Source organism: Poromitra crassiceps, assembly GCF_964638095.1.
Source record: "Poromitra crassiceps genome assembly, chromosome: 12".
NCBI lineage: Eukaryota > Metazoa > Chordata > Actinopteri > Beryciformes > Melamphaidae > Poromitra > Poromitra crassiceps.
In genome coordinates, this window is record NC_139632.1 from 3768866 (window position 1) to 3796365 (window position 27500).

The 27500-nt window shown below is 46.9% G+C and overlaps 4 protein-coding genes across 4 annotated transcripts in view; 1 reads left to right on the forward strand and 3 right to left on the reverse strand.

Moving 5' to 3' along the window:
- Nucleotides 1–4110, reverse strand: part of LOC310786991 (1-phosphatidylinositol 4,5-bisphosphate phosphodiesterase gamma-1-like) — a 64491-nt gene extending 60381 nt beyond the window's left edge. The window contains exons 1-4 of the mRNA XM_083648315.1: nucleotides 3780–4110; nucleotides 2300–2427; nucleotides 2125–2207; nucleotides 158–288 (exon numbers count right to left, since the gene is read on the reverse strand). Of these exons, the coding sequence (XP_083504441.1) occupies nucleotides 158–288; nucleotides 2125–2207; nucleotides 2300–2427; nucleotides 3780–4041 (604 nt within the window). The 5' untranslated portion in view covers nucleotides 4042–4110. The remainder of the gene's footprint in view (nucleotides 1–157; nucleotides 289–2124; nucleotides 2208–2299; nucleotides 2428–3779) is intronic.
- Nucleotides 4111–5797: 1687 nt separating this feature from the next.
- cUnh8orf82 (chromosome Un C8orf82 homolog) lies at nucleotides 5798–10338 on the reverse strand. The gene is made up of 3 exons (XM_083648000.1): nucleotides 9869–10338; nucleotides 9724–9772; nucleotides 5798–7821 (listed from the first exon to the last, which is right to left on the reverse strand). Exons 1-3 carry the CDS (start codon nucleotides 10025–10027, stop codon nucleotides 7346–7348), a joined length of 684 nt encoding a protein of 227 aa, XP_083504126.1. The 5' UTR covers nucleotides 10028–10338; the 3' UTR covers nucleotides 5798–7345.
- A 620-nt stretch (nucleotides 10339–10958) lies between these two features.
- On the forward strand, nucleotides 10959–14141 carry LOC310786720 (MARVEL domain-containing protein 3). The gene is made up of 4 exons (XM_083647999.1): nucleotides 10959–11076; nucleotides 11628–11787; nucleotides 11977–12104; nucleotides 12567–14141. Exons 2-4 carry the CDS (start codon nucleotides 11630–11632, stop codon nucleotides 13226–13228), a joined length of 948 nt encoding a protein of 315 aa, XP_083504125.1. The 5' UTR covers nucleotides 10959–11076; nucleotides 11628–11629; the 3' UTR covers nucleotides 13229–14141.
- A 1104-nt stretch (nucleotides 14142–15245) lies between these two features.
- The window catches only part of LOC310786992 (PH domain leucine-rich repeat protein phosphatase 1-like), a gene marked incomplete at its 5' end in the record, with an annotated part of 31036 nt that continues 18781 nt past the window's right edge, over nucleotides 15246–27500 (reverse strand). The window contains 12 exons of the mRNA XM_083648316.1: nucleotides 15246–17393; nucleotides 17492–17729; nucleotides 18643–18837; nucleotides 19042–19158; nucleotides 19272–19402; nucleotides 20041–20203; nucleotides 21121–21321; nucleotides 21472–21627; nucleotides 24402–24497; nucleotides 24614–24674; nucleotides 24901–25103; nucleotides 25912–26139. Coding sequence (XP_083504442.1) covers nucleotides 16104–17393; nucleotides 17492–17729; nucleotides 18643–18837; nucleotides 19042–19158; nucleotides 19272–19402; nucleotides 20041–20203; nucleotides 21121–21321; nucleotides 21472–21627; nucleotides 24402–24497; nucleotides 24614–24674; nucleotides 24901–25103; nucleotides 25912–26139 — 3079 coding nt within the window. The 3' untranslated portion in view covers nucleotides 15246–16103. The remainder of the gene's footprint in view (nucleotides 17394–17491; nucleotides 17730–18642; nucleotides 18838–19041; nucleotides 19159–19271; nucleotides 19403–20040; nucleotides 20204–21120; nucleotides 21322–21471; nucleotides 21628–24401; nucleotides 24498–24613; nucleotides 24675–24900; nucleotides 25104–25911; nucleotides 26140–27500) is intronic.

Genomic DNA, 27500 nt, shown 5'->3' on the forward strand with positions numbered 1-27500 from the left:
CCCTGTCAAATAACCGAATATATAGTTGATATTTGTTCTGTCTTTAGAAATCATTTTTTTTATCTAGCTAGCTGTATTTTTTTTTACAAAACCACAAATGTGCCACGGGGACTGTACAGAATGTGAACTTGGGAGAAAGTGTAAACACAGCGTTCACCTCCGATGTGTGTGTAGCGCGAGGCGGTGAGGCCTCCGTCCGGTCCCTGAGCCCTCCTCAGACCCATCTCCAGCAGCTTCCTCCTGGGCCCGGCCGCCAGGCGGAACCGGGCTGCGTTGCTGCAGACCAGACTAGCAAACACAAACACAGACGGAGAGAAGCAACATGGGTGCCCAGCAGCTATAACTGGCTGACTCACGTTAGAAGAAGTTGTCAAATAATACCCAATATACACACAAACCTGTGAGGGCAGAAATCACCACTCATACCCGTCACATCACATGTCACTTAGCAACCACATTGTTTAGGTGCTGCTAAAAAACGTGATTGCCTTGCAGAAGCCTAATATTTGAGAACAGAAAATGTTTGTGTTTGTAAGATGTAATGACCTATTTATAATAGTTGATCTGCTTCTTTTGTTCCTGCACATGTCACTTTTAATATTATCCACTTTTCTGTTTTCCTATGACTTTTATTTTCTATAAGTCGATTTGTGAGTGATTTTATCTTGATCACTGCACTTGAACAATGTATTGTCATTTTTCAATCTTGAAATATGTGTAATAGACTACATGCACAACTCCACTACTTCCTGAAATGAGTAGGGCATCTTGGTTTCCTGTCCTACACTATTGGATGAACTGATTAATGTCAGGTGTGCCTGATCACTGTTGTTGTGACTGCAGCAGTCAGGCACACCTGACATTAATCAGTTCATCCAATAGTGTAGGACAGGAAACCAAGATGCCCTACTCATTTCAGGAAGTAGTGGAGTTGTGCAAGTAGTCTATTGTGAATTCTTCGCGGTTGGGTGTCGGTTTGGCCATGGTTAGGTGTAGCAGGGCCTGGCGGAGATCTGCACTCTACCGAGTGAACTTTTCTAGTTTTTTTTTTATATAGCAAAAATAGTTCCATCTGGACTATATGTAATGCTGCTGAATGCACACTGTGCAAATATTTTAGCAGAATATCTGACTCTAGCCGTTGTGGTGGGAGCGGAATATTTCGACGTTGTGGGGAGGGACAGTATTGACGTCGCTGGGATTTCCGTTTCAGATATAGACTCCATGTGTATTGGTTTGACGTGCAGAAGACGGTCGTTCTACGCAAACATTTTTGCTGGGGATATTCTACAAAAATAATGTTTCTGGATCTGGAACTTTCGTTTTTTTTTTTACGATCAATTATTTTTAATTGCAGGTCAACAACAATCTCCATCATATCATTTACAAATACATTCTTATCACCCCTCCTGAAAGTAACCCAACCATTTCTTAATGTACAGTTTGTGTGGCGGTAACCAACGCTGTACTATCAGCTTTTTAGCTGCAGTTAACCCCGCGAGCCATAACTTGCATTGTCTCTCACTCAACACAATGTGCGAATCATCATTGAGTAAAAGAAGGATTGGTTCGAGCGGTATGGGCGTGTCAATCCCTCTGGGCGTTCCCATATCGTGTGTTTAAACGTACCAGGTGTATTGAGAGAGCACAAATCGCAATTAGGGCTGGCTACCAGTTTCATAGGAAATCTTACACGAGTGGTGTATTATAGTAGGCTCTCTGACACAGCTTAAAATGGATTGGATCTGGAACTTTCTTGAGATTGTTCTGGATTAAACTTGTCCCTATACTGTATGTCCTGTACCTGTTTTCTCGGCTTAGTCCTGCTGAATAAAATAAAATGATGTAAAATAATGTGATTATGTATATAATATTAAAAAGGAAGTGGAAGAAGAAGAAGAAGAAGAAAATAATAATTTCCAGTTGTCCTGGAGTAATTCCTTCATGAAGCACATTTATTTGCCAAATAAATTTTAGGCCCTGTGAAACATTTAGTTCCATTTAAAATCCTAATCATTTTCTGAATTGGGGTGTAAATAGTCACATGAGTTATTTACACCCGGGTGTGAATAGTCACATCGACTATGCGTCCGTGTGTGTGTGTGTGTGTGTGTGTGCCACTACCTGGCATAGTTGACCAGACACAGTAGACTGGTCTCCAGCAGTTGCACCACAGCCAGAGGTCCTGTCACCTCCATCAGAGGTACCTGCAGACATGCCAGAAACGAGTTACACCCTGTGACCTGCAGCCACACACCATGATGACCCTGGACCCCCTGCTGCTGCTGCTGCGGCTCACCCTGGCAAAGACCACAGTGCCCTCGGGCACGGAGCTGAGAGTGACGCCAGAACAATCCAGGCCTCGCAGGAACTGGAAGAAGGCAGGGTCAGTGGCTGAGGGCAGGACCGAGCGAAGGTACTCCACATCTGGATCCACAGAAAGAAAACACATACACCCTCAATGACATGCACCAACAATTAATATATATCACTCCCCTACAGAAGGCATGGGAAGTACTAAAAACTGCCTCAAAAATATGAAAACACTAGGGGTGTCATACACTCAGTTCACGATACGATACAATACACGATATTGGGTTCATGATAACGATAGGATATATTTTAACAATATTTTTTTGCGATCGATTTGTAAGTTGAGGGGGCATCCTCCAGGCTAATTTGAGTAATTTCACCATTTTCATCCTCCGTGTCTGTGTAACGTCCCTCGTCTGTTCAAACAAAGCAATGAAAAGGAGAGCGAGCATGCAATCAGATGCAGATCAGTGCCTCCATGTTCAGCTTCTTTTTTTCGCGATATGAGATTTCCTCTCAACGATACATATTGTCACGTTTTGATATCGCGATATATCGTGGGACGATATATTGTGACATCCCTAGAAAACACCTTTCACAAAGTCATCCCACACATGTGTTGTGCACTTACACAAGCACGTGTGGCTCTTTCGTGTGCCCTTTCTCCCTCACATGCCTGAGAGAGCCATGCAGCTGAATGTAATAACCTCCTTATAGCTAATGCCATTAGAGGCAACCAACAACTAACATCTGACCGCTTCCTGGAGATCTAAATGACGACCAAGGTGGGACACATATCCTGCTGCCATGTCCTTTCACACGTATGAATGGCATCATCAACACCAAAGTGTAGAAAGGTTTGGGATATTTTACACTCTGGGAATGTCATTCCCGCAAGCTCAAAAGCTATATTTGTTGATTTTCTCAGGACTATATAAGGCTAAAGGCTGAGCTACATTTGTTGAAATGGTTTTCTCGAGATTTTGTTGCCTATTGCAACTTCCAAGCATGCTTCCAAGTAGGTTGCTTGTAATTCCATGATGAGCACTGGCCAATCGAATGCGTTTCAGGCCAGTGAGTGACAAATGTCAAAGTTCAAGTCTGCATATAGCAGACCAATGTGAGAAGGGTTTTGCTGGGTTTGCCCTGTTGTCTGGTTCCTGGGGTGACTATAGCAGAATATTATATTAGTCATACTAGTGTTGTAGGCCAAAGTTCAACGCAGTCGCAGCAAAGTTCACGTTTACATTCCTGCCTTATCCATAGAGAGCAGGGGGGGCTGCGTGCGTAAAGCATTTGCGCAATCAGAACGGAATGCGCATGAATTAGAAGGAAAAGCAAATCCAATGTCAAATCTGATCTGATGACGAATAAGAGCATCACATTGTCAACTTTGATGGCTCACGTTTGAATAGTAAAGACTGGCGACGAGTCGACGCGTTCGTTCCCGCACTCCCTCCTCTCACCTTGGTCTGTGAACGCGAAGGTGCGCAGGAACAGCAGACAGTCGTGCAGCCCGGAGAAGAGCGAGAAGCCGCCGCCGAACGGGTTGTCCCTGAAGAAGAGCTCGAACACGGCGGGCTCCTGGTGCCTGCCGGCCCGCCAGTAGGCGTAGGCCATGGTGAACTGGTACAGGTCTGTCAGCAGCGGGGGGGCCCGCTCCCGGAGAGAGCGCTCCATGGCCTCGCATGTCTTGCTGCTGCTGGACGGCGCTGCCATGTTATTCATGCTAGAGGAGCTCCCCGGTTCAACTGTCAGCTGAACTGATGCTGGGATGTCTGGGACTTGCAGTTCTTTAGGCGCCCTCTCACTCTTCTCGCCCAATGTAATGCTAATGGACAGGAAACTGACTCTGGTACACCCCACTCCAGAATACGGCTCTGCCCCCGCCACACGTGCACTGATCTTAACCTCGCGTCAGTACCATGGTTGTCAGTACCCATTACTACAGGCAGGATGTCCCGCCCCGTGTTCCGGTCATGGATGTGGTTCCGGTCCGCAGTGTTTTCGTTCCCATAGAAATGCAGCCAAACCTCGCCAGTCGCTACGAGTTCGAGAAAAAATAAGAAGCATGGACAATAAATATAAATATATATAATATCTTTAAATAATTGTATATCTTATATTATTATAGGCCTATTTGTTTATATCTTGTATATTTATTCTAATTTATCATGCACCAACCACACCAACTTAATTTCCTTGTACAGTATGTGCAAACCGGTGCAAACAACATACCTTGGCGAAGACTTCAAATCAATTCCAATCAGGGATGCAAAGTCATGGATAGTGAAAAAGGTGACAGATACCAGGACAGACACAAAACCACTCAGAAATCATCCCATTTAGGATTTAAAAAAGGTGACCGTCACCTTAAGGTTACTATTTGCATCCCTGTCTAATGAAAACCAAGGAGTGACACAACAACAACAACAACAATAATAATAATAATAATAATAATAAAGTAAGTAGTAAACATACAGTATGTTCTCAACTGCGAGATGATTCGGATATTGTCAAGCCAGGCTTGTAGCTGCATGCAACAGCTTCATCTGAATTATTTTCTGATAAGAGTTCAGCAGTGGGTTGCACCAGCTGTGCGTAAGTTGAAACGTAAGCTAGTTTGAACGTAAAGTCTCACTAAGTCCGAGTTTACGCACTACTAAAAATATTTGGGTTGCACCAAGTGAAATAGTTACAACGTAGGCATAAGTTAGAACTTAAATTTTACACCTACGTCTTACTAGGTGTAAAGTCCTCCGTAAAATAAGCATTGGCACGGATTGCAACTTGGCACCGTGGCGCATCGTTGTTTTGCGTCGGTAACGCGCTCTCCGTGATCAATAATTACACCCTTTGATATTGATGACTCACGCTTTTGTTTCCCACAAGCTGCAGCACTGCATACAAATTAAAATAACCGCAACAATTTAGCAGGCATGATGGTGCTAAATTAGCCTACAATACTGATAGAGCTCACATATAAACGTTAACAGTAATATGAACCTAAACGAACGTTACTCAATAACGTTCTCATTTGGTTAGTGTAGTGTTGATGAAATATAAAAGCACTAATTTGCGGTGGGCAACATGTCCTGTTTTCACTCCACTTACTTAAACAACGGTAAATAAACACCGTTTCCACCGTGCTTTTCACTGATTGGTCACAGATACTGTACACCTCATTTTCTGCGACACTATTTTGGCTAGTGTGAGGTTTAAGGACTACTAGTTAAGATGTATCTTACGTCTCCGTGGTGCAACTCAACAAAGACACAACTTTAGTGTCAAACTAACTAGTTTGAACGTAGCAGTTAGTGTGGACTTTACACCCTAACTTAAGACAGAACTTACGTTCAGCTGGTGCAACAGGCTGCAGGAGATTGTGCAATCTACTGTAAAATTTCACAAGAAATATTTCAGGTTGGGGAAATGACAACAAAACAGGGAACAAGTCGCCAGTCTCATTTACTCAAAACAGGATTTGACTCCTTCAAAAGCATAATGTGTGTGTAAATATATTTTCACCTTCTGTACACATTTTATACCATCTGTATATCACAATATGTACAGCTAGCAATACACACAATATCCACTCTGCAAATTGAATGTGTAAAGCAGGGGTGTCAAACATGCGGCCCGGGGGCCAGATCCGGCCCCCCAAAGGGTCCAATGCGGCCCAAAGGATGACTTTGCAAAGTGTGAAAATTGCACTGAGAAGTCCTTCAATCCAATGTGATGCACTTGTTGAAGGCTAAGAGGTAGCAGGTTTCAGGAGCAAGTTACATATTAAGTAGCCTATTCATGTTATCTGTATCACTAAATAGTCAGCTATTTTCATTACCTTTGCTTGACTATAGAGAATTGCACAGGTGGGTAAACTATCCAAGGTGAATAGTTTACCCATTGATTGACTCTCATTGATTGATACAGTTGATCTGAACAGGTGAGTAAACTATCTGCCTCATTTCAAAGGGGTGGGTCAATTGTTTACTTGCGTTGACCCTCCACTACACCCCTGATTGTAATGCACAGTACAGACAGTCGATAATGTGCTTGATGGTATCTGAGATAACCCTACATGTTGTACCTGTAATTCTTTACACTAAGATAAACGGGGACATTTTGAGGTTTTGTCATTTATAAGTTATTGATTATTGATTTTCATTGTCTGGCCCACTTGACACCAAATTGGGTCGCATGTGGCCCGTGGACTAAAATGAGTTTGACACCCCTGGTGTAAAGCCATGGACATTTTGCAAATGCTGTGTCAATTCTACTGCAGTGACAGTCATCTGCTAACCTGTTAATCTGCCAATGAAGACACTGTAGCTGCATTTATCTGTTGTACTATTCTCAACGTGTTCTTTTGTTTTATAATGATTTGACGTAAAATCACCAATACTCGGCGTACCAAGTATTTGCTGTCTTCTTTATCCTTTTCTCTGCTGCTATAATAAGCCCATTCCCCATCTGGGATCATTTGTTTCATCTGATTGAACAGATTTCCGTGTGATTAAATATGATCTAAATGCAAGAACTCTATAAGACCAAGTCGGTTGACTTGGAGGGACATCAGGGTGGAAGATGACTGTGACACTGAAGGGACCGCTGAATGTGTTGTTTTTTTACTGGATGCACATTACAACATTTACATTGAGCAACTTTCCAGCCTCTTATTTCAACCCTTTTAGAATCCAATCGATTAAACAGCCACTTTCCAAACATGGCATAACTCCATAGCCTGATTCCGCCAGATGGGGGCGGCATTGTTCCACAAATTCACAATCCCACCGGTTATGTTAGGTTGTGAAACAAATGTGAACCAACTTACATCCATCTGGCAGCGTCAGGTTAATAACTCCAGGCTCCGATCAGAAACAATGGCTGTTCAGTAACAGGGACTGGGAGCGGGAGCATAGAACACAGCAGTTGTCAATATGGGCCGTGAATCGGATGTCGACATTTTGACAGGATAACAATTCAAATATTGAGGTGTCCCTTTAACCTGTTCTGCACATTAGCCCACCCCTCATTCCTGCCCACTGCCCTCCTCTTCCCTGGGGAAGCATCCTGCCAGCTCATTGGTCAGTGTGTGCTGTTGCCCTCCCCAAACCAAGTGCGTGGGCTGTCCCGACTGGCCTCGCTCCGGCGGGTAACCGAAGAAGGGGCTGAGCTCGATGGCGAGGGCCGACCTCACCAGGCCGACACCGCCCCCGTGCTGCGAGCAGGGGTGGTACACCCGCCCGCTGGCCGGGTGCATGTAGAGGGCCTCTGGGCGGAACGGCACCGCTAGCTTCTCTCCGCCCCAGCAGTAGGACAGCAGCTCCGGCGCTCCTTGCTGCCCGGCAGGCGCCTGCAGCAGGTGGGTGAAGACCAGGGGTCGGTCGTCACAGCGCACAAAGTTCCTCTCCCTCCCGCACAGGGACAGGAAGGGGAAGTGCTCCTCGTACCGCCCACTCTGATTAAAACGCAGGCGGTTGAAGAAGAAGACCAGGAACGGCTTATCTGACGAGAGAGAAACAGATGCTGGAGAGCTGCTGTGCAATGAGAAGGCTCTTAGCAATAGAGCTGCAACCATTCATCTATTAGTTGTCAACTATTAAATTAATCACCAACTATTTTGATAATCGGTTAGAGTAATTTTTTTAAGAGGGGGTGAAGGCAAAATTCTCTGATTCCATCTTCCAATACCAGTAAACTTAATATCTTTTTGGTTGTGGACAAAACAAGACATTTGAGGAGGTCATCTTGGGCTTTGGTAAACAATCGACATTTTTCACCATTTTCTGACAATTTATTCATAAGGTTACTCTGGACTCTGGAGTTACTTCCGGGGTTGTTGCTACACAATGCGGGGGATATGAGGCTCGCTCTCTTATGGGTTATGCCCACTGATGCCAAACTCAATCAAAAAACCTGTCCGTTATACTTTATTATTAATATTCCTCTAGATTTTTTTCTGCACCCCCAAACTTAAAAGTTCAAACTTCGCCTATGGTCGTGATTAAGTGCGCGTATGCACAAATTAATCGACATGCTAATGAAAATCTGGTAACGCTTTAGATAACTACGGGGTACAAGGAGTGTAGTACTGTAGTTATAGTATAACTACGGGGTACAAGGAGTGAATTTAGACTTTAACTAGAGGGTAACAAGATATGTACTTATAGTATAACTACGGGGTACCACACTGTACTTATAGTATAACTACGGGGTACAAGGAGTGAATATAGCCTGTAACTACAGGGTAACAAGATCTGTACTTATAGGCTAATTACAGGGTACCACACTGTACTTACAGGGTAACTACGGGGTCACGGGCTGTATTCTGAAGCAGGGGACCAATTCTGTACTTATAGTATAACTACGGGGTACCACACTGTACTTATACTATAACTACAGATCTTGTTACCCTCTAGTTAAAGTCTAAATTCACTCCTTGTACCCCGTAGTTATACTATAACTCAGGCCCGCTCCAACCCATTACGCAGAGTACGCAGACTGCGTAGGGCATCACATGACTGAGGGCACAAAAAAAAATTTTTTGGTGCCCTGAGTCAGGCCACTCACTGAACAGCAGGCCAGGCGCCGCCTACTGGTTTACTAGTGGTTTTATTACTTTATTCAAGGTGCATCTCATTGTAAAATTGGACTCGGCCCAAATTGGGCTTCAAACGGCCCAAATTGGGCTTCAAGCGGCCCAAATCTGGCTTCAACCGGCCCAAATCTGGCTTCAACTGGCCCAAATCTGGCTTCAACTGGCCCAAATCGGGCTTCAGACGGTCCAAATCTGGCTTCAAACAGCCCAAATTGGGCTTCAAACAGCCCAAATTTTTCGCCGCCGCCCTTCGGACGCCGGCACGCACGTCGGCCTGTATCGGCCTGGCCTGCTTGGTATCTAATGCCCGGCCTGAATTATGATCCCAGTCCGCCCCTGCTTGCATGTACAGTTTAACAATCACTTGTTTGCTGACATGTACAGTAATTCTAACAATTGTTTGTTTCCCACATGTAATGTAATGTGAGATACACTAGTATCGTTCATAATTAATGATTTTGCAGTCTTTCGTTTGACAGTTATTGAAAGTTTTACGGGGGGGGGGGGGGCACCACAGAACAATTACGCTTAGGGCACCCAAATGGCCAGGATCGGCCCTGCTATAACTACACTCCTCCTTGTACCCCGTAGTTATACTATAACTACATGCTTATTTGCGGGCTGTATTCTTAAGCGTTACTGAAAATCTCACTCCAACCAGGTACCTAAAGTATTATTTTGTTTTGTAAGAGACTGCCAGTGATACGATTGTGTGTGTGTGTGTGTGTGTGTGTGAGAGAGAGAGCGAGAGAGAGAGAGTGTGTGTGTGTGTGTGTGTGAGAGAGAGGTGTGTATCTCGACAGGTTTACCTTTGAAGCACGTGACAAAGTTCTTCACTTTAGTGTCGTCAAGGAACAGCTGTAAGTTGAGCACAGCACCGTCAACTTGGAGACATAAACAATGTACCGACATGTGCTGCTAGGAAGACTTGTTTATGACAACGCAGACATTCACCTGTCCTTGATGGTCAATGTAATAGAAGTATTCACGCATGCGCGGCTCGGGACTCTGGCCTTGGATGTAGGTGGCACAGGTCCGTGTTGCAGTGAAGCTGGGCAGGCATCGCAGATATCTCAGCCCGCTGCTGACAGCCCGCTGTGGAGGACACAACATAGCCGAGCACGACGACTGGAACCTGCACGGAAATAGATGGACAGGACTGGTTCATCCAATGAGAACCACTTTATGTTACCTGGGAGCCGTTGCGTTTAGTTAAGAGGCAGCTAAATAACCCAGGCTTGCCCCCCTGCTCATATTGTTATTATTTACGACAGCATCAGATGCAACCCGGAAGAGCTTCTTCTTCTTCTTTTGTGTTTAATGGCGGTTGGCATCCTCAAATGGTGCGTTACCGCCACCTACTGGACTTTGACGTCTTCTTCATAAGTGCCTCAAAACCTCATTAACATTTTGACCATGCACAGTCTCGAGCTTGCCATTTCTTCTTCTTGTTTACTTTTGGCAGACTAGACGCAAAGATGGCGCGTTGCTGCCCTCCACCCACTTGTTGAGATATTAACGTTTGTGTGGCACAACTCATTCTAGTTGCTGCGGGGTTCTTCCGACCTGTGTGTCACCAACATTCTTCATATTCCAGCAGTGTGAACATTAAACGTATGAATTCATCCGCCGCATAACTCGTGTCTGTAGGAGGCTATGCCCTGCCTAATATGTAATTCAAGGCAGAGAGCATTTAAATGAGTGAACACAACAAGCCTCTTCAGACCAGCACAGTGACAGCAGCCATCAATCTCAGCACATAAACAACAACATTCCTCGGAAAGGCCGCTCATATAACACCCCCTAAAACACAGAGGCGTATGTCTCTCGCCTCAGGGATGGGACCGTCATCAGACAAAGCGGCCAATTCAGACGCACTTGAACACCATCCAAAAAAAGCCTTGCTCAGTGTGGAAGTTCTGTAGCCCAGATCAGCTTCTCCTCTCCTGTGGTCACTCGCTTCTCTTCAAAGAGCTCCCCCACCACCACAACCAGCACCTGTGAAGCACTTCCGCCTTCGCCTCCTCCCTGCTCGGTGGGTGGAGTCATCAGTCTACCTGGCCCACAACAAAACCCGAGCGGTGTGTGTGTGTGTGCTATCTGGATCTAACAATGGCATCAGATTTGGACTGGTGATTGCCCTCCTCGCCATCGAATCGACAGTAAGTTCAAACCCAAACTAATCTACCGTTAATTTGGCTGTGATTCCACTTGTTTAAGATGTAGTCTACAAGACATTTAAGTTGGACTGTTTTGAAGGCCTACACGCTATCCGAGCACTATTCGGGAGCACTTGATAAAATGGTTTTAGAAGGCTTATTTTAAAGGATATTTTTAATTGTTTTGTTTGTTAGTGTTTTCCCCCCTATAGGTCTAAATAGCGACCTTATGGTAGGCATAACCATAATATCCTATTAATAATAATAGTCTATAATAACCTATGTCTATGATATCCTATTAGGCATGCCTAGTCTAGTTTGTTTATTGTGGATCCCCATTAGTCTACACCAAAGGTGAAACTACTCCTCCTGGTTTGTTGTTTTCTTGTTAAATCTATAGGCCAATTACCCTTTCTAAAATGTAATGTAAGACCGGTTTCTTCTTCGTACAGGAACTTGGCCAGTCCCCCGACTGTTCAAAGCCAATAAAATGTTCAAAGGTCATTGTGTGTCTAAAATGAACGGGTTGATGTGTTTATTTCGTGCACATGCAGGCATGAGCCATCCGGCCCGACCAGACCGGGGACACCGGGAGAGAAACGGAGACAACAGACACCACCGGGATCCTCCACGCGACGAGAGATACGATGAGAGGCGTCACCGGGATCGTCCACGCGATGAGAGATACGACGAGAGACATCCACCGACCGACAGGTTCGGTCAATGTCTCCTTGTCATTAGAATTCACAGCTTTTCACGTTTGTCAAATGTGTGGTGGGCCTGTGTCCCACTGACTCCAGAGTGAAGGGGTTGCATGTGTGAATCGATTGATTGAGACAGCTGGCATTCTATGCATTCAATTTCAATTGTTTTTTATTCCCTTCCTCTATTCCTAAATGCCAGCGGGGCTTCTTCTCGGCCTCCGTACTACCCCAGGGATACAACACCCCCTCCCAAACATGCGCGGCAGCGGGACGTCCCACGAGAGGAGCACCATGACTCCAAATGCACTCACATATGCTCTAGGAGAGGTAGGTCAAACTAGTAGCAGGGGGAACCGGGCGCACGCAGCAGCATGCAGGGAACTCTAAAGACTGTAGGCTATTTGAAATTGACTAACAACTACATCATAGAAAATGTAATGGCATCGGAAATATTGGATAATATCATGTTGGGTAGAAGTAAATGAAAGCTGTTGAGGCTGCTGCGTCAGTAGGGCAGGGTTTAGTTTCCCTCTTCCCCCCCCCTTCCTCCCTCTACTAAAACTGGACAGACCGGTTTTTCTTCCATTTTCAGAGGGGTGTCTCACACTTTCTATAGCTTAGCAACACACAGTCCTTGGATTAGGGAGAGAGCTGATAACCTGCCATTAATAAATAATGACAGTACCGTCACAAAAGAGTCGCTTTTTGCTTTAGGAATGTCGATATATTGTGAAAGGTTTCAGCCCCGTCTGCTGAGCACGTGTGTGTGTGCGTTAACCTCCCCCACAGGCATTGTGCTGATCTGCTCCGTTCTGACCAACGGCCTGGTCCTGATGTGCGTGGTGGCCGCTCAGATGGTGACGTCGGGCATGTCCGGCATGACGGGCGGCTTCAGCATCAACTCCAACTTCAACCTGCAGGGCACCGAGCTGCAGCAGGCCCGCGACCTGGACGCGCAGTACAGCCAGCTGAGGGCGCCGGCCATCTACGGAAGCATCGCCTTCAGCCTGACCCTGGGGGTGGTCTCGCTGCTGTTCGTGGTCTCCGGGAACAAACCCCCCCACCTGCTGCCCCGGAAGAGCCTGGTCGGAGCGCTGGTGTTCCAGGCGGTGGGCGCGGCGGCCTACGTGGTGGCCGTGGGGCTCTACCTGCACTTCATCATCGGGATCAACGCCACGGACGTGTGTCAGCGGCGCGAGCGGATCTACGCGCGCGCCGGCTACACCTGGATGAGCTGCGACGTGAGCGGCGCGGACGCGGCCGTGGCGCTCTTCGGTCTCATCACGGCCATACTGTACGGCGTGGGGACCGTGCTCACCTTCCAGACGCTCAGGCGAGTGAAGCGCTACCTCCAGCATCTCAAACGGCAGGAGGCGGACAGACACCAGCAGCCCCGGGCCCGGTCCCCACAGAGGGCCCCGCTGCAGCCTGCTGAGACCACCCATGTGTGAGGGAGTGGTGGGTGTTGGGAGGACTATAGGGTTTATATTACAATACTGTATGAGCCTCAATTCATGATTTCTATGTTGGATGATGTGCCTTGTGTTGTGACAGGGATTTATATCAAACCTTTTAAACTTGTGTGTATACGAGGGATCCGCGCGCCGAGCAGCATTTTGGTAAACAAACCGCGTCACTGGGGGGCAACGGCAATGGAACCCTATGGCAGAGGTTCTCGAATGTTTGTCAGCCCCCTTACAAGATAGAAAATATACTGGGGGACCCTCTCATTCTGATTTGTGATTTTGGGCTAAGCTCAATTGTTTCCACGGTAACGTACTTGACTTTTGATAGGTTTGTTAGAGAATGTAATCCATGAACCATTTTAGATTCAAAGCATACAATATATTTTTATTTTTCTGAAAACCTCTCGCGGACCCCCTGGCCAAGTGCCACAGACCCCTGGGGGTCCCCGGACCCCCATTTGAGAACCACTGCTATGGAGCCTGAGTTTGAGCGTCTGACTCTAGCCGACTGACCGTGTTTACAATTTAAAAACTGCGACAGTTCACACAACTTTAACACGACATGCATATATTATACATCAAACTCTTGAGCTAATTCTGCTCTCACTCAGAATATAAGCGATGTGATGTATACTTTTTGAGACATTAACGTTTGTTTTGCACAACTCGTACTAGTTAACTGTCGCGGTGTTACGCATTTTTGGGTGGCAGTGACGTCACGCTGATTCGTCCTATAGGCCTACTATTATGAATGAACCAGCATTTTTTTTTTAAATCAAAGATTGCCGATGTTTTTAAAGCAAATGTTTTGATATTGTAATGTATTTTAAACTGTGTACCGGTGTAACACTTGTGAATAATTTATCTATGCAAATAAATCTGCACCAGTGCCATTCTATCCAAGACTGCTCTATTTAGGAGGGCAATTGTGTGATGCATCAAAATGGCCTATAGGGGGCGTCACAACTCCATACAATTCCAACCCTTCATTCCTAAACCCTGCTATTATGGTCACCCTGTCCCGATGAGTCTTAGTTTGTGCCAACTATGAGATCACCATGCCCTCTCAACTATGAGATCACCATGCCCTCTCAACTATGAGATCACCATGCCCTCTCCGCTGTCACCCAGCGGCCCATCCACACAAAGGACACCACAGTGAAGCCATAGTTATCGGGTCAGTCAAGTCATAATAAATGACAAGACATTCTCCAGAGTTAGAGGTAATAACCCAACTTCTACATTGACCATTATGGATAACGCATCACAATAGCACAAGCTTTACAATACAATGTCATGCCATCACTTGGGAACAAGCGTGAATTTGCAATAGCTGTGACCACATATGCAACATTTCCAAAATGCAGGATAGCAGGGGCAGCCCACCCTACTCTGTCTGTCACCCTGCATTTCAAAATGAACCAACCGACCGACCAACAGAGTGATTTCTAGTCATAGAGCTCTGGTCACAGAGTGACTTCTAGTCACAGAGCTGCTGGTCACAGCTACAGAGTGACTTATAATCAGACATGCTCACAAGTCATTTTTTGCAAGTCCAAGTCAAGTCTCAAGTCTCTATGGATGAGTGTTCCATCATCTGCTGCATGCCATCCAGTCTGCTTAGGAACACTGCAGCTAAAAGGAATTCAAAGCGTGTACTGTATTATTCTCACTCCTTATCTATTAGAATACAGTAGCAGCAATAATTAGAGATGACATTAGTAGACATTTCCTTCATGTTAATGCGTTAAAAAATAAAAATAAAGATTGTTCCCAAACCTTCAAGTCCAAGTCAAGTCTCAAGTCTTTGAGGACGAGTCTCAAGTCAAGTCCAAGTCCCCATCTGTGCTTCTAGTCATAGAGGTGCTGGTCACAGCTACAAAATGCAAAATCATTGTTGTGCAGCCCTGCGTCTTCCCACCGCCTCAAGAAGTCACAGACAACATGTTATAGTTATCTGAAAACTTAAATTTATTATAGCAAAAGTAACTCTCTTGTGCGATTTGCCATTGTGAAGAACTCTGCGTAACTGTTCCCAAAACATGAACTCTGCGTAACACTGTTCCCAAAACATGAACTCTGCGTAACACTGTTCCCAAAACATTCATTGAGCTGGTAATGCCCACAGGATCACCCCACCCCCCTTCAGCATTCCACCTAGCACTGCACCACCAGCACCACCCCCCAACAACACATCTCAGCCTTTACAAAGAATCCTCTTTTCTCTCAGAGAAGATTAATACACTTCAGTGACTAGGTCACTTCATGATGATGCAACTCCAAGGAGTTTAGTCTAAACTAACTAGTCAGTCTAAACTAACTCCTACCACTTTAAAGGCCAATAGCCACAGCAAACAGGAGATGTCCGCTACAACACATGGAATAGTCTGGTCTGTATCAGAATGTACCATTTAACATAGAATGAATTTCAAAATAAAAGTAATAAAAAAAAAAGCATTCAAAAGTGCTTCATCAAATAAAATGATATGATAAAAAAATCAATGACATTAAATTAAACTCATGTGAAGAATTAATGCACGAAACGCGTTATAAAATTGCATTGCATTTCCTGGGGGCATAGAGTTAACGGTATAAAATAAAGCAAATGACAAAACAAAAAAAACATAAAACACAGTCTCTCTGGTCCGTAACAGTTAGCATTATGCGAGGCGTATTCAGAATACTCTGAGGGTTATGGGTGTTTGGAGGGAGCGTGGTACAACTTGATGCAGTGCAGTGCAGTGCATCAAATCTCTTGGCGAGGACTCCATCCCTCCCTCTGATGCTCACCCAATTCTCAAGTCTCTGATGAGAAGTTGACACTGAACTGTTTGTGAAGGTGGAGATATAGACTGCTGAGTTAGAGGGGCGTGACAAAGTAGTCTGCAGGCTTCTGGTAGGCGTGTGCTTGCTGGTTGTGCGGCTGCATCTGCTCCTGTTGCTGTTGCTGTTGCTGCTGCTGCTGCTGCTGGATGATCTGTCGCACCTCATCCTCCAGCTCTGGGGGGATGATGAGCTGGTCGTCGGGGTCCGGCTGGGCAGGTGCGTTGAAGTAGCCCCCCTGCTTCTTGACGGGGGCGTCGGCCGCTTCCTCGATGAGGTCCTGGCTCCTCCCCTGGCAGGCCACCGAGCCGTTAGCCCGAGCCCTGCGGCCGAGAGTCCCCGACCGGGCCTCTCTTCCGGGCCCGGGAGAGGGCGGAGGAGGGGCGGGGCAATGTGAGGGCGGAGGAGGAGGGGCGGGGTCATGTGAGGCCGGAGGAGGAGGGGCGGGGTCATGTGAGGGCGGAGGAGGAGGGGCGGGGTCATGTGAGGCCGGTAAGGGGGAAGGGGAGGGATGCGAGGAGGACGCGACGGGCGGAGGAATGTTTGAGCTCGCGGGGGGTGTGTGAGCGTGCGCTGCGTGTGGCTGAGCGGCGAGGCAGTCCGTGCGTCCGTGCAGACAGTGGACGTCGGCCTCCACTTCCACGCGGCTGCCATTGGAGAAGACGCCGGCGATGGGCTCCTCGTCCTCGCTGTCCAGCCCGTTGTCCGACAGAGCCCCGGAGAACTGCCGTTGGAAGGTCCCCCCTCCTCCGCACGTGGGCCTGCGCGCCCCGGCCCGCCCCTGCAGGTGCGGGTGGGACGTCAGGGGCTCGGCTTGCGGCGGCGGCTCGTCCGAGGAGGCCGTGGAGCCCACCTCGCTGCTCATCTCCGACGCGCTGAACTCGCTGCTCAGCTCGCTGACGGTCCCCGAGGAGGCCGGCAGCAGAGGCAGGCCGCTGTCGCCCCCTGCTGGGTACGCGTGTGTACTGCTGGTGTGCGTGCCCAGGCCGGGGCTGGGCGGCGGGGGCGGCGGCTCGCAGAGACAGCAGCAGTCCTCGGTGATGCTGAGCTGCACCACCACGGCGCTGAGGCTGTCGGAGCAGCCGTAGCTCTGAGCCAGAGTCACCAGCTTCTTGGCAGCGGCCAGAGCATCGGGGACATTCCTCACCGCCTCCACCGCCTCGCCGGGAGACAACATGTCCCACAGGCCCCGGCTGCCCAGCACAAAGAACTCGTCCTGCGGGGTGAGCGTCACCGTGGAGACGTGGGGTCGCGGGGTCACAGACGGGCACAGGAAAGAGTAACCCATAATTCTAGTCGAGTCGGTCACACCGTTGACCTTGTTATCCTGTAGGAGGAGTAGATGAAATACGTTTACGTTACATCGTTTCCTCACACGAGGGCAGCTCAAACATGCGCACAAATCACCCGGGAGCTCGTCGTTACCTCGGTGATGATGGCGTTATGCCGGCGGACCCTCTGGTACTCCGGCTCGTGTTTGACAGAGTGGACGGAGGAGAGTTGCACAGCTTTGCCGTCTCTGCACAACACAGCCTGGCACTTGCCCACGTTGGCAGCTGTTAAGGTGAAGCAGCCTCCACGCTCGCCGGGGGCCACCAGGTCATGTGTGATGTGACACAAAGCTGCTGAGCCGCCCAGCCTCTGACCCGCTGTGCCCAGTTTCCTGCACAGATGCAACACAAAAAACATGACATTCAGGGGAGTGTGCGTGATTTCCAGAGCCAAGGTGAGTTGTCAAAGTCTGTCAAATGTGATCGCATGTGTGCTTTCCATCTGTATCCACCTTATTTCTAGCTGCCATGATGCCTATGGGTGCTTCTTCCCGTGTAATAGACGGTTTTAACTTGACAAAAAAAAACTGTCTATGAGGGTTTTACAGCAGAGCCATTCTGCTCTACAGCCGTAAGTGTTAATATGTCACTTTTATAAGTTTAGAAAAAAATGTAGACGGTCAAAGTAACCATTTAGATTACTCTTGTGTGCTCAGTTGATCAAATAACGATAAATAACGGCTATTTAGAAATCTGGTTTTCGTTTTCAGCTTTATTTTATGCATTAACCCATTGATACCTGATGCAGCATTTGCGTGTATATCCCTCATTAACGCAGTCCGCGGTCTTAAAGGGATACACACACAAATGCTGCAGCAGGTATCAATGGGTTAAATGCCGTTTGGGTGCTGGGATAACGTAATGCATTATGGGTAGTTGGCTACTGTGGCTAATGCTAGTGGCTAGCGTTAGTTACTTTACATGGCAGTAAAACGCCACTGAATGACCAAATTGATTTAACTTTTAACCATTTCGAGTAACACCGTTTCCATACGGACCCCTAGCATTGGTTAGTTGTTTATAACGTGACTATATTTATAACTTTTATAACGTACTCCAGTTTCCGGTTTATAATTCGGGTCTGCAGCCAAAGAGTATAACAAAGGAAATGGCAAGCTACAACAATAAGTCATGTTAAACCGGACCTTGTACCCACAATTATTTTTACAGTGGGGCATTCAAAAATAAGGTGGATACTCCCTACGTTTATGTAAAGAAAGCATGGCAGCGTGTGCGAGTGTCTACCTTTGCATGGTGAGGAAGGTGTTGCTCATGCAGTCTTCCTGCTTCTGGTTCTTGTGAAGCTCCTCCGCTAGCACGTCTCCCATGGTGCATTGCAGAAGGTAAGGCACCTCAACGTTCCTGTCTCCGTCAAACACTCCATAGAGCGCCTCGCGAATCCCACAGAAACTGTCCAGGGCCAGGGCTGCCACACACAGCCTGAGAACAGCCACACAAACAGACAAACGTGTTCATAATGTGTATATACAAAATGTGCTTGTAATAGGTTTGACCCAGATCCATTTATAACGTTAAGACACAATAAGCTCACGTTTGTAGGATTGTGAAGAAAGAAGGCATGTGGTTGAGGAGTAGTGAAAATAGAAATGTCAAGAGAATGAGAGAAAGCGAAGGGAAACGGACTTGTTTTTGACTCCAGAGGCCTCTGTGTAGCCGTGACTCCACACAGCAGGGGCCCGGGGGCCCTCACTCACACACGGAGCAGACGGAGACGGATCCACTCTGAAACACCGGATATTACTGTCGAGAGGGAGAGAATCATTCAGTTGATTTAAGTCAAATAAGTCGCGTCGTAATATTTTCCCCATGTGTGTGTGTGTGTGTGTGCGTGTGTGTGTGATGCACGTTCATACTTGAGCAGCTCCAGGCTCTTGTGGTCCAGGTTGAGGCGGGGGTTGCCGGTGAGATCCAGTTCCTGGAGCTTAGGAGGAAGAGTCTGTGGCAGAGTCACCTCAGTCAGCTCATTACAGCTCAGGTCTACACACTGTGAGAGCACCAGACAGAGAGGATGAAATTAACATCATGTACACAATACAATACAATACACGCACGCACGCACGCACACACACACACACACACACACACACACACACACACACACACACACACACACACACACACACACACACACACACACACACAAAAAGAAGAAAGAGATCAGATATTTGCATATCGGCCATCCTGCTCTCTAAACATCGGCATCGGCCATTGAAAAACCCATATGGGTCGACCCCCCTAGAGCAGTGTTTCCCAGACTATTATGGGTCGGGACCCAATTTGGGTCGCGGACCCGTGGGGGGTGGGTCGCCAACTGGACCCGTGGGGGGTGGGTCGCCAACTGGACCCGTGGGGGGTGGGTCGCCAACTGGACCCGTGGGGGGTGGGTCGCCAGCTGGTTGTCATGGCAACTCATTACCATTATGTTTTTTTTGTGAGTTTGGGTCCCGGGGAGATGACACAAAATTTATCAATTGGGTGATGAAAAAGTTTGGGAACCCCTCCCCTACTAGAGGAAACCCTGCTTAAAACGTGTGTGTGTGTGTGTGTGTGTGTTCTGTGTGTGTGTGTGTGTGTATGTTCTGTGTGTGTGTGTGTGTGTGTGTGTGTGTGTGTGTGCGAGACCTTGATCTCAGGCAGCTGGAGGACCTCAGGGAACACACTGATGCAGTTGGAGTTGGCGGAGAGCGTGTGCATGCGCTGGCAGCTCAGGATGGTGGTGGGCACAGCCCTCAGCCTGTTGCCACTCAGGTCCAGCTCCTCCAGCTGGTCCAGGCGTGCCAGCTTACTGCAGGAGGTCAGGTCAGGTCAGGTTTTTTTGCAAACTAATTTGTTTCTTGTGACCGAAACCTGATGACACAGGCAGGCTCAGAGACAGGATAGTGGAGCAAAATGTACAGTACTGTGTTTTTACGATTAGGACAACTAAAAAAGATCAGGTGAATGTGAGGAGATGTACTGTATGTGTGAATGGGTGGGCGGGGCCAGGGGGCAGGTTGCAGACCTGCAATCTTCAAGTAAGCCTACGTTTAAATGCACAAATATGGGTAATCTTCAGCCTAACATAGCCCGATGTAGCCTTAGATCACAAGTGCAGTCAGTGTGTTTTGGTCAACCTAAAGGCCCAATTATATGCTCCATTTTCATAATGAAAATAAATGCGTCTGTTTCAAACGGTGTAACCGTCACTGCCCACATACGTCCATGCGTCTTTCACATTGGTATCATGTTAAGCGATACCTCCACTAGTGGCACTGGGCAGTGAGGAGTCAAACGTCTGAGTGTGTGTGGTACTGCTCCGTTTCATCTGTATCCAGAAAACGTGCCGAATGATGCACAAAATGAAGGCAGAGTACGGACAGGAAGTTCTGTCCGTACTCATATCCGTATTTAACGTTGAGCATAATTAGGCCAGAACCCTCCTGACCCAGTCTTTGACAACTGCAACACTACTGAGGGTGACACTGTGTCTGTGAGAGTTTCTTTTTGTCCTTCACTTCGCCATTGTGTTATTTATAACAGACTATTCCAATGAGACTACACAGCTTTATATGGCCTACTTTTACAGTACATTTCAAGTTTCAAGGTAATAGGCTTGCAGTGCAAAAAGTACGCTACCTAAATGTAGTTACAGGTATCATTAGGTACATATTATACAATACCGTTTTGCTATCTCAGTTTGTAAGTCTATACAACGTATTGTACCTAGCAGTGAAGGTCTGCAGCTGGTTGTAGGCTAGGTGGAGCACTCTAAGGTGGCCGTGTCCAGTCAGGAGAGGAACACACTTGTCGGTCAGGCTGTTATTGGTCACATAGAGCTCCTCCAGGCTGCTGAAACTCTCATCTGATTGGCTAGCTGGGGGAAGACTCTCCAGCTTATTGGCTGATGCGTTTAGATATCGCAAGCTGTGATGAAATCCCAAGAAAGAATAAAAAAAAGTTAGCACTTGAATGAAGGACAGAGAGAACATAAAGTAGACAGGCAGGCAGAAAGACTAGAGGTAGAAAGAAAGAAAGAAAGAAAGGTTGTATGTGTATGCTGCTCTTTGTGTGTACCTCTGGGCTTTAATGAACAGGTTGTGTGGGAGCTCAGTCAGGTGGTTGTGCTGGACATCCAGGACCTCCAGCTGGGACCTTTCCAGCCTGTCAGCCAGCCGATGCAGGCAGTTCCAGCCCACCAGCAGCTTTCTCAAGCTGCCGCTACACATCAACCTGCAGCACAACACAGACAACAGAGGAGGCTCACAATTACAAGCTGTGTAATCAAGTTCAAGTTCAAGTTTATTAGTGTCCCAAAGGGCAAATTGAGTTGCAGCAGATAAAGGCATACAGATAAAGACACAGACAAGAAGAACAATAAGGTGACATGTGTTTACATGTTACATACATGTAGCTGATCAGTCACAGAATAAGAGGCTAAGTGAACGTCAGGAACCTTGGTTACTACACTCAATGACCGATAAAGTGCACAAGGTAGCATTAAAGTGCACAGCGATCAGTAAAGTGCACAGAGTAGTAGAAGAAATAGATCAATAATAAAAAACAATAAAAACCAATAAAAGCAATAGAAACCATAAAATCAATAAAAAACAATACAAACAATACAAACAGCGGTGGTGGCTGATAATAGAAGCAATCATTTCCTTCCCTCAGCAGCGTTCAATGCTCGAATAGAGACAGGAACAAAAGAGAACCTAAGCCTATTTTTAGTGGCCCGTGGGGCACACAGTCGACGACCGGAAGGAAGGAGCCTGTACTCCGAGCTTAGAGGGTGGGCTGCGTCTGAGCGGATGGACAAAGCCTTCTTAAGTACCTGTCTGTTAAAGACATGATCGAGGCTGTCCGGATGGATGCCGGCTACCTTGGAGGCCACCTTCACGATTCTTCAGAGGGAATTCTTATCCTTGATACACAGATTACCGTACCCACAGATAATGGAGAAGGAAATGACAGACTCGAAGTAGGCACTATAAAACAGTTTCATCAGTCTTATCGACTTGGAACTTTGCAAGTTTCCTCAGGCAGTGTAGACGTTGCTGACCTTTTTTACACAACATGTCAGAGTTAAGGTCGAATTTCAGCTTGTCGTCAATTATCGTGCCGAGGTATTTATAACTGATGACAAGATCCACATTCTGACCATTAAAAACACTGTTCTGAGGTGTAGGAGGGGAACGTCTATTAACACGTTCACTGCCATTGACGAGTTGATACGTCAAAAAAAATCCAACGGTTGACTGCCAATGACGAGTTGATACGTCAAAAAAAAAAAAAAAAAAATTGACGGTGGGACGTTGATCTAACCCTTTTACATCGCTTATATAAATATTGGAGCCGCCGAACGTGTACAACCCATTCCACCGACCCACTATAAGTGGCGACAGTGCTGAGCACTAGAGACTCCAGACTAGAAAAAGCCGAGCCAAAACTGCAGGGGAACGCGCGATGAAACCATTCTCATACTGTAAAATGGATTGGCGAAAACGCTTTCGCTTTCGCGCTGATTGCTGGTGGTGGGGGATTGCAAATTTGCATAATAGATTATGGGTGCAACACACTTTGAAACACGCAGCATAAATAAGACCAGAATCGCAAAAGAAACCCCGTTTCTTGGGGTTTCTCAACCGAAACCCCAAGAAACGAGCGAGCCCATCCTCGCCCAGCGGCCGCCAGCAGACAGGAGCAGCAGCAGGAGCAGCAGCAGAAACGAGCTTGTGACACGCCCGCTGCAGCCAAGAAGAACACACACGGAGGGAGGAGTTTGAAGTAGAGGGGGGTTTCCTGCTGTTATGGAGGAAATTACTGTTCAAAACTATTGTTTAGATGTCTGACGTCTTACTGATGCCAAAAATGAATTGTTAAAGTGACTGTTCTATCGAATTTCACAAAAAGCTATTTATCTCAGCTTAAATTTTCAGACGCTGAAACCATGCTGTATTCAAGTGCTAATGCCTACATAACTACTAACTCTACAAACTAACTCTTTTAGACAGAGAAAGCACACATTCTATTAGTTATTTTGAGATATTTTGTGTTCACAAAATCTTAGCAGAAAAGAATCCTCGGGTCTTGAAAGATGAGCCAGAATCCTCAAAAAAACCCTCTGGCAGAAGCTACCTACAGTAAAAAAAAAACGGCTGGCAGTGAATGTGTTAATCAATGCAGATTTATTTTGTTTTCGAGACATTGATCTGCAAGAAAGCATCATTACACCAGGACAAGAAATCATCGATAACCTGCCCGCGGCCGTCCTCATCATCACCAAGCAGGCTGCCGATGACAGAATCGTCAGCATACTTAATGATGAATCTGTTGTTAAATGGTAAATGGTAAATGGTCTGCATTTATATAGCGCTTTTATCCAAAGCGCTTTACAATCAGTAGATAGTCTACATTCACCCATTCATACACCGATGGCGGCAGGCTGCCACGCAGGGTGCCTACACACCATCGGGAGCAAGGAGGGTTAAGTGTCTTGCCCAAGGACACAACGACAGCAGCTGGGAGGGAGCGGGGATCGAACCGCCAACCCTTGCGTCATTGGCTGACCCGCTCTACCTCCTGAGCTAAAGCCGCCCCTAAAAAGCCCCCCTAAAAAGGCCACGACAGTCGTTGGTGTAGACAATATACAGAAAAGCAGATAAGACACAGCCCTGAGGCGAGCCGGTAGAGGATGACAAGATACTAGATCAAATCCCATTAACTCTTTGAGATCTGTTTGTAAGAAAGTCAAGGATCCAGCCTGCCAAACATGGATCCAAACCAAAAGTGCTAGGTAGTTTATCTACCAGGACATGGGGCTGGATGGTGTTAAACGCTGATGAAAAATCAATGATAATTGTGCAGAAATCTGTAAGTCCTTGACACGAAGAGTCGAGAATTATTTTTAGCCAGTAGGAATAATAATAATAATAATAAAAAATAATAATAAATAAATGTACAATTTGCCTGCGGGGTGTGTGTTTGTGCATGTGTAGGATGCTCACCGTATGGGCAGCTCAGTGACACAGTTGCGACTGATGTCCAACACCTCCAGTCTGCCGCTCTCACACACCCAGTCTGGGACACAGTCCAGCTTGTTCCTTTATCACACAAGAGATGGCCAGCAGGTTATAACCAGCACATAACCTACTCTTCTGTGTAGTCAACAACAGGACAGTGAGGTGTTGAGATAGTATGTAGAACTAGTCTTTCATACCGGGACAAATCCAGAATGCTCAGATTCTCTGGCACAGGGTTCACCTCCAGCTGTTTCAGCTCTAGGGAAAGACACACAGAACATGCGTGAAGCTTAATGGTCTTAACCCATCGATACCTGATGCAGCATTTGCGTGTATATCCCTCATTTGTGTGTGTATCCCTTTAAGACTTAAAGGTCTTAAAGGGATACACACGCAAATGCTGCATCAGGTATTAATGGGTTAAGTGTGTGTGGAACATGATCTGTTTCATGTGTGTACCGTGACACATGTGAGTGTTTTGTACCGTTGTGTGCAGCATGCAGGCCCTTGAGGGAGTGGCCACTGACTCTGAGGATGGAGAGTGAGTTCCTGTCACAGCGAAGGATCTCCAGCCTGGACAGAGGTGTGACGTCCAGCTCCTCTAGGCCCGCGTCCCTCACGTCCAGCTGGACAACGTGGGTCAGCTGGCCTGCTTCTCCCACCATCACCCTGTGGAGCCGGTTCAACCTGGACAACGCACACAGAGCACATAGAGGAAGGAAGAACATGAACATTGAACTCACGATGATCTATGGCAGCGGTTCCCAACCTTTTACAACTCAGGGCCCACTTGACAATTTCAAAACTTTTCGTGGCCCACCTCCGACCCCATAAAAAAACTGAAAAATCCATCACCACTGGGGGTTGATTTTTTGAACAGTGATTTGGCAGCCTACTTGCAATACCGCCACAGCCCACCAGAGGGCCGCAACCCATAAGCTGGGAATCACTGATCTATGGTTTGAATGAATGGAAATCCATCTAACTTTATTTAGTTCATTATTTAGTTTATTTATGTTATGTGTTGGACATTGACTAACGTTAAGGCTTTGGTGCAGTACTAAGCCCCCGTTCACACTATACGCCGAAGCAACGCTCAACCTAAGCTCTACCTACGCTGAACCCACAAGTTTCATTTAGGCGTTCTTGTTAACAGGCGAGGCCGTTCACACCACCTGCGCGCGTGTGTCACGCTGAAGCCACGCTCACGCCTTGCTCAAGCGATCGTTCAGGATTCACGCCTATTTTCCAAGCCTGACACGTGAAGCTTGAAGCTGCCAGGCATGAAGTCAATGTGGGAGTTGTGGGCGGGTTCAAGGCGCGCCGAGGAGGCGCTGAGAGCAAAAGAGAAGGCTTCTTGTGTGAACGGTTAGGCGTCAGTTCAGCTTGTGCCTGCTTGAAGCTTCAGTTCTACTTCGTTCGGCATCCTGTGTGAACAAGGGCTAAGGGTTTTGGGTAAAGAGAAATGCTATCATGTCAGTGGAGATATGCTTACCTGAGATCTACGTGGCGAGCAGGCAGCCACTGCAGTCCAGCCATGTCGAGGACAGACAGCTGGTTCCCTGCCAGGCAGAGTCTCTCCATGCCCTTTAGCTTCTCCAGCACAGGGGAGATGCAGCTGAAACAGTTGAAGGATAAGCCCAGGTAGGTCAGGCCCTCCAGAGAGCCCAGTTCCACAGGCAGCGCGCTCAGAAAGTTCCCGTCCAGAATAAGAGTCTGCAGGCTAGGCACAAACACCAGGAGATTAGGGGGTGGGGATTAATTATGTAGGCTATTCTATCATCTGCAAAGCAGAAAAAAAAAAAAAAAAAAAAAAAAGTCTGTCCCCAGGTTGAAATATCATAGTGTTATGATCAAAGATTGTATATATGCTTTGTCATCACAGATGTGCTTGACATTCTCCTGGATACGTGTGACATAAATGTACAGTACATGCCAGCGTTTCCGTTAGACAGGAACGGTTTCATGATTTCAGTTTCCCGGACAATTGGAATAAATACCAGACACATAACAGATCTGTGTTTATTGAGCTTAATTTTTTTTATAGCAGGTTATAGTCTATAATCTCGATATTGCCGTAAATTCCCTGCGCCAACCATGTTTCTATGACTGGTCAAAAACGGAATGACCCGAAATGCAAGCTTCAGGGTTCATTAATTTCTCCGTGCCGTGCGCAGCGTCGACTCTGGTACACGCTGCCTCGCGTGCTGAGTCTCAGGCTCACGATAGCCTATTAAAAGAACACTGGCAAGGGCTTTTCAGTTCTCTGATCAAGGCTACAGGTAGCTCTCGTTAACAATAATGTATTCTTACTAAGCTTGGGGGCAGTATCTATTTTTTCATGGTGGGATTTAAAATGCTAGCCTAAATTCTTTAAAATCCTATTACAACAGCATGTATGAAAACCGGATTTGTTCACAACATGTGCTAAACATCTGGTTTTTGCGATCGACTTGCCAACATCACACACACAAGCAAGCATGCACACACCAACTGGTGGTGGATACAGTAAGTGAGTGAGCACAGGCCAGGGCCAGGGCCAGGGCCAGGGCCAGGGCCAGGGCCAGGGCCAGGGCCAGGGCCAGGGCCAGGGCCAGGGCCAAGGCCAGGGCCAGCATCAGTGCACTGATCACAGTGACTCTGCACTGTGATCATCTGCACAAAACCACTGCATTGTCAGGACAGGGATTTGGTGCACAGCCAATTGCTCACTTTATACAAATCCTGACTGATTCACCTGCAGCGATGGAATGACAATGACACAAACGCTGTCCTAGCTAATGTCCCCTTCAGCAAGGTACACGTAGGTCACCAAGGACAAATTCTCCTCTCTGGCAATAACCAAGCAAATTATCATCATCATAATCACATACTAGAGATAATGAGGTTGGTCCCCAATGGGCGATGGTCATTGACTAAAGTCCTTTACATCGCAACTTTGTGATTTAGAGCACCCCCCAGAACCCCCCCCCCCACACACACACACACACACACACACACATTTAACTGAGAATATTTCATGTTTAGGAAAAGTCTAATTAATTAATTATTAATATTGTGATGACTAGAGGAAACTCTTGCTGA